General features: G+C 32.7%; 1 protein-coding gene across 1 annotated transcript; it reads left to right on the top strand.

Moving 5' to 3' along the window:
* On the top strand, nucleotides 2021–3824 carry LOC104790547 (cytochrome P450 705A5-like). Its single transcript, XM_010516324.2, has 2 exons — nucleotides 2021–2993; nucleotides 3072–3824. Exons 1-2 carry the CDS (start codon nucleotides 2094–2096, stop codon nucleotides 3714–3716), a joined length of 1545 nt encoding a protein of 514 aa, XP_010514626.1. The 5' UTR covers nucleotides 2021–2093; the 3' UTR covers nucleotides 3717–3824.

The following is a 5849-nucleotide window of genomic DNA, read 5'->3' as shown; positions in this document are numbered from 1 at the left end:
TAAATTCTTGACTAATATTTGTTGATGTTGACATTGAAATCAGTATTATTTTTGACACCAAAAATTTGTACATGTATAAATTAATACTTTTAACATTGTAAAAAATGACCTTTTTCCCAGTATTTGCCCTCCGGTAAAGATAATTTATGTCACTCGTCGTACTATGTGTGGAAAGCGTAATTTTAAATAATTTAGTTGTCGCACTTAGTTTATATTAAGGTCATGTTCGTTTGCAATATCTAGATGCAAATGTTTATTATTGTTCGTTTAGTAACAATTAGGAACTCATCTAGATACAATATCTGGATACATTTAAAAAAAAAAACTCATTCAAAAAAACTGAATTTCTGGATGAGATTTTTTAGAGAGTTTGAATGAGGTAAACTCATCCATAATTTGTAAAAGTTAAAAATACCCCTATTTTAATTAAATAATTACAAAATATTTTTTCTCAATTCTAATATACATACAACTCTAAAATTCCAATTCTTCACCCACCAACTTGCAAAATCTCATTTTTCTCTAAAACCACAAAATCTCGTTTTCCCGCTAAAACCGCAAAATTTCGTTTTTCCCGTCAAACCGCAAAATCTTGTTTTCCTACCAAAAAACACAAAAACATGAAAACTCGTTCTCCCGCCAAAACTGAAAAATTACGTTTTCCCGTCAAACCCGCATAGTTACGTTTCCCATCAAAACCGCAAATTACGTTTTCCCGCCAAAAATGCAAAATTATGTTTTCCCGTCAAAACCGCAAAGTTATGTTTCCTGCCAAATTCGCGAAATCTCGTTTTCCTGCTAAAACCGCGAAATCTCGTTTTCCCGCCAAAACCGCAAAATCTCGTTTTCCCGCCAAAACCGCAAAATCTTTTTTTTCCGTCAAAACCGCAAAATTATGTTTTCCCGCCAAAATCTCGTTTTTCCGCCAAAATTGCAAAATCTTGTTTTTCTGCCAAACCACAAAATCTATCTTACCGCCAAAACCGCAAAATTACGTTTTTCGGCAAAAAAATGCAAAATTTTATTTTCTCGCCAAACTTGCAAAATCTTGTTTTTCTGCCAAACCACAAAATCTATCTTACCGCCAAAACCGCAAAATTACGTTTTTCGGCAAAAAAATGCAAAATTTTATTTTCTCGCCAAACTTGCAAAATCTTGTTTTTCTGCCAAACCACAAAATCTATCTTACCGCCAAAACCGCAAAATTACGTTTTTCGGCAAAAAAATGCAAAATTTTATTTTCTCGCCAAACTTGCAAAATCTTGTTTTTCTGCCAAACCACAAAATCTATCTTACCGCCAAAACCGCAAAATTACGTTTTTCGGCAAAAAAATGCAAAATTTTATTTTCTCGCCAAACTTGCAAAATCTTGTTTTTCTGCCAAACCACAAAATCTATCTTACCGCCAAAACCGCAAAATTACGTTTTTCGGCAAAAAAATGCAAAATTTTATTTTCTCGCCAAACTTGCAAAATCTTGTTTTTCTGCCAAACCACAAAATCTATCTTACCGCCAAAACCGCAAAATTACGTTTTTCGGCAAAAAAATGCAAAATTTTATTTTCTCGCCAAACTTGCAAAATCTTGTTTTTCCGCCAAAACTGCAAAATTTTGTTTTTCTACCAAAAACACAAAATCTCATTTTCAAATATTTATTTAATATATATGAAAATGAACAAAAAAAACATAAGTAAATTTAAACCACTAAAACATATTCAACATAAAATAAAGGGCTTTTTAGTATTTTACATATATTGTATCCAGATACAGATATCAAATTACAAAACAAACATAATTGAATCGAGATACAATTTATGAATACATGAACCAATAACACAAACAAACATCATCTAAATATTGTGTCCAGATACTGCGATACTGTATCTAGATATTTTGTCTAGTTCATCAAACAAACAAGACCTAAGTTATTTGTTTGATCATTGGGATTATTAAGAATAAAATAACTCCAGCTTTTCATTGTTTCACGTTCATATAAAAAGAAAACATATTATATTATTTATATTAACAACTCATATTCATGGATTCATGGTAAAAAGATACTCTGTTTCATTTGCCTCTTCAGTTTGAGCAAAAATGGCAACAATGATGATCTTTGACTTTCAAAACTGCTTCATCTTCATCATCTTATGTTTCGTATCACTCCTATGTTACACTATCTTATTCAAGAAACAAGAGAGCTCACGCACTGGCTGTGTTCTCCCTCCGAGCCCTCCTTCTCTTCCGATCATCGGTCATCTTCACCTTCTCCTTTCCTCTCTTACGCACAAGTCTCTTCATAACATATCCTCTAAGTTTGGACCTTTTCTCTATCTCCGCGTCGTCAATTTGCCTATAGTCCTTGTATCTTCTGCGTCAGTAGCTTACGAGATCTACAAGACGCAAGACGTGAACGTTTCGTCTCGCGTCGCTACTTCCCTTGGAGACTCTCTCTTTTTAGGATCTTCTGGTTTCATCACGGCTCCTTATGGAGATTACTGGAAGTTCATGAAGAAGATGGTTGCCACAAAGCTTCTCCGACCACAGGCCATTGAGCAGTCACGAGGCGGCCGTGCAGAGGAGCTACAAGGGTTGTATGAAAACCTTTTAGATAAGGCGATGAAGAAGGAGAGCATTGAGATCAGTAAGGAAGCGATGAAGTTTACTAACAACATCATATGCAGGATGAGCATGGGGAGGAGTTGTTCAGATGAGAACGGTGAGGCAGAGATAGTCAGGGAGTTGCTTGTCAAGTCAACTGCCTTAACAAAGAAGATCTTTTTTGCAAACATGTTTCCAAGAATCCCACTGTTCAAAAAGGAGATAATGGGAGTTTCTAACCAATTCGACGAGTTGCTGGAGAGGCTTCTTGTGGAACATGAAGAGAGAGTTGAGGAGCATGAAAATAAGGACATGATGGATTTGTTGTTGGAAGCTTTTCGGGACGAACACGCGGAGTATAAGATCAGTAGGAAACAGATCAAGTCTTTGTTCGTGGTAAGATACTCTTCTTTCACATTACATTATAGCTCAATTCATTGAGAATACATGTCAAGGTTTATGTTAATTTCACAGGAGATTTTCCTTGGAGGCACTGACACCTCGGCGCAAACAGTACAGTGGATAATGGCTGAACTCATTAACAAGCCTAGCATTATTGAGAAAATTAGAGAAGAAATCGATTCCGTTGTGGGGAAAACAAGATTGATTAAAGAAACGGATCTACCAAAGCTTCCTTATTTGCAAGTGGTTGTTAAGGAAGGGCTAAGAATGCACCCGCCATCGCCCCTCGTGGTTAGAACTTTTCAAGAAAGTTGTGAGGTGAAAGGTTTTTACATGCCGGAGAAGACTATGCTTGTTATTAATGTTTATGCTTTGATGAGAGATCCTGAATCTTGGGAAGATCCTAATGAGTTTAAGCCAGAGAGGTTCTTACCTTCTTCAAAATCAAGACAAGACGAGGAGAAAGAGCAAGGCCTGAAGTACCTTCCATTTGGAGCTGGAAGGAGAGGCTGTCCTGGATCAAATCTAGCTTATCTCTTTGTAGGACTCGCGGTCGGTGTGATGGTGCAGTGTTTTGACTGGAAGATCAAAGAAGACAAGGTTAACATGGAAGAAACTACTGCAGGAATGAATCTTGCCATGGCTCATCCGTTTAAGTGCACTCCTGTTGTTCGAATCGACCCTTTAACTTTTAATCTCAAGAGTCCGAGTCCATGACCTGTTTATCCACAAGATCGGACATTTCCTTTCAGCTTTCCTATGATGTGTTCATCTTCTTCAAAGACGTTCAGCTTCATTTGTTATCTTCATTATGTTTGTTGTATTTGAAAGTTTGTTTTAAAAATAACTTGTTTTTGTTTTGAATAAAGATTTTTCTACTAGATGCATGAGGAAAAAAAAACTAATACAAACCCATTGTTTTTATTTGCAAATAAAGGAAATACCAAGGAAAAGTCAAAAGATTCATAAACATTTTCTAACCATTCTATACATTCCAGATATCTAATTAAATTCTAATAAAAGATCAATTATAACGATCCGTATACTCCATTGTTTTATATGCATATGACAATATAAATACAAGAATGCATGAGGCATTAAAATGGTTAAGGTCATTATGGTGTACTAGACTAAAGATGGGTAAAAATGACGAAGTAAAACTTGAATGTAGAATCCTCTGACATAATTACCAAGCCCCTAAGTGAGATAGCTTAAATCCAAGTTCTACGTTGCACTTAATAAGACTAAGTTCAAATTATGCATGTTTCAAAGATAGAGACTTTTGAGTCTGCTCATGATCGATCCAAACTTCTGTTCCGCTACTGAACAAGGCATGGAAGAGGTTGTAAGAAAGTTGTCTCAAGTCTGTTTTTTCCTAGAAAAGTTCATCATAGTTCCCTCATTTTGACTCAAATAGTGAAAATGACTCAATAAAAAAAAAATTCCACCCAAACTTAAATTACACCGTGATAGTGTAAAAAAAAAAAAATAGAAGAAAGGGCCTCAATTAAAAATGAAAGTCATAACATAAAGGTATAAATAAATAAAAAATGCCTCTCTAAAAACAAAATTTTCTTATTTTCATTAAAAATGTTTTGGTTTATTATATATAAAAAAGTATTCAGAAAATTAAAATACTCGCTTTTGTAACAAAGAAAGAAGAAAGTTTTCACAAATTTAAAATAATAAACCTCTATATAATAAAAGACAACAAATAAAAGAGAAACCTCACTGGCAAATCATATGGTTGTTGGCAGAAGTTGCATGTCTTTTAGATAACCCCATTGGTTTATGGATCTCTTACAAAAATTTAAAAGTATATAAATTTGAAACTTTATATATTAAAAAAATTGAGGGAACTTTTTAGACAGTCCTGCGTGTGTTTATAGCAATATGTGTCATGTAAATGGATACATGTGTCCTATTTATTCATCCATTATCATATGTAAATGTATGTTAAAAACAAAAAAATTGGCATGGTTATCAACCAATAACAATTAAGTTATTTATACAATTTTTTTTAAATTACATTTATCGTTTGGATATCATGTTTATTGTTTGTAAGTGAAAACACAAAACTTCAAATATAAAATTAAACAAGATTAACAACTAAATTGTGTTGAAAAATAGAACGTGTAAATATCAAATCCTGTTTTTTTCGTAGAACATATTAAATCTTCAAAAAGTGTATGGGTGCCTTTAAAAACTCAGAAATCGTCAATAAATTTTAGAGCTATCTATTACATATTAGATAATTTTTTTTTTTTTGGTTATGTTATGTGACACAAAAAAAGAAAATACAAAATCTTGGTTATGTAAGAAACCTTTTATAATATCGCGTATTGTGTAACAAGTAATAATCGAACTCAAATTCATTACTTAATTACTAAAATCAATTTAATGCTACAGTTGAATGCTTCAAAATAAAACTTATACATTATACTTATACTTATATATATATATATATATATGTTTTTTCCAGAGCCAATTTGGATACTTCAAATTTGAGTAAGTATCTTTTTTCGTTTAGCTAGTACAGTATAACTATTGTGAAGAATCAGATATGAATATTATTTCTGGTATATGATATTACATCTCCATTTTAGTATCCGAAGTAAAAATATTTGTAATGACTTGGAATGGATCTTGGTATATGATATGGTATCTTGATTTTGCCTAATATGTCATGAATCATGTTTTGTTTTAACTATATTTAATTTGTATGCGTTATCCTCGCTATCATTTATAATACCTATTATAAAATTTAAACACATATAAAAACATTTGGTTGACTTGTTGTCTAGTTACTGCAAAACTTATACACCAAAAAAAAAAAAAAAAAAAAAAAAA

Source organism: Camelina sativa, chromosome 6 (genome assembly GCF_000633955.1).
Source record: "Camelina sativa cultivar DH55 chromosome 6, Cs, whole genome shotgun sequence".
Taxonomy (NCBI): domain Eukaryota; kingdom Viridiplantae; phylum Streptophyta; class Magnoliopsida; order Brassicales; family Brassicaceae; genus Camelina; species Camelina sativa.
The sequence above is the reverse complement of the archived record's forward strand: the minus strand, read 5'-3'. Positions and strand labels throughout refer to the sequence as shown.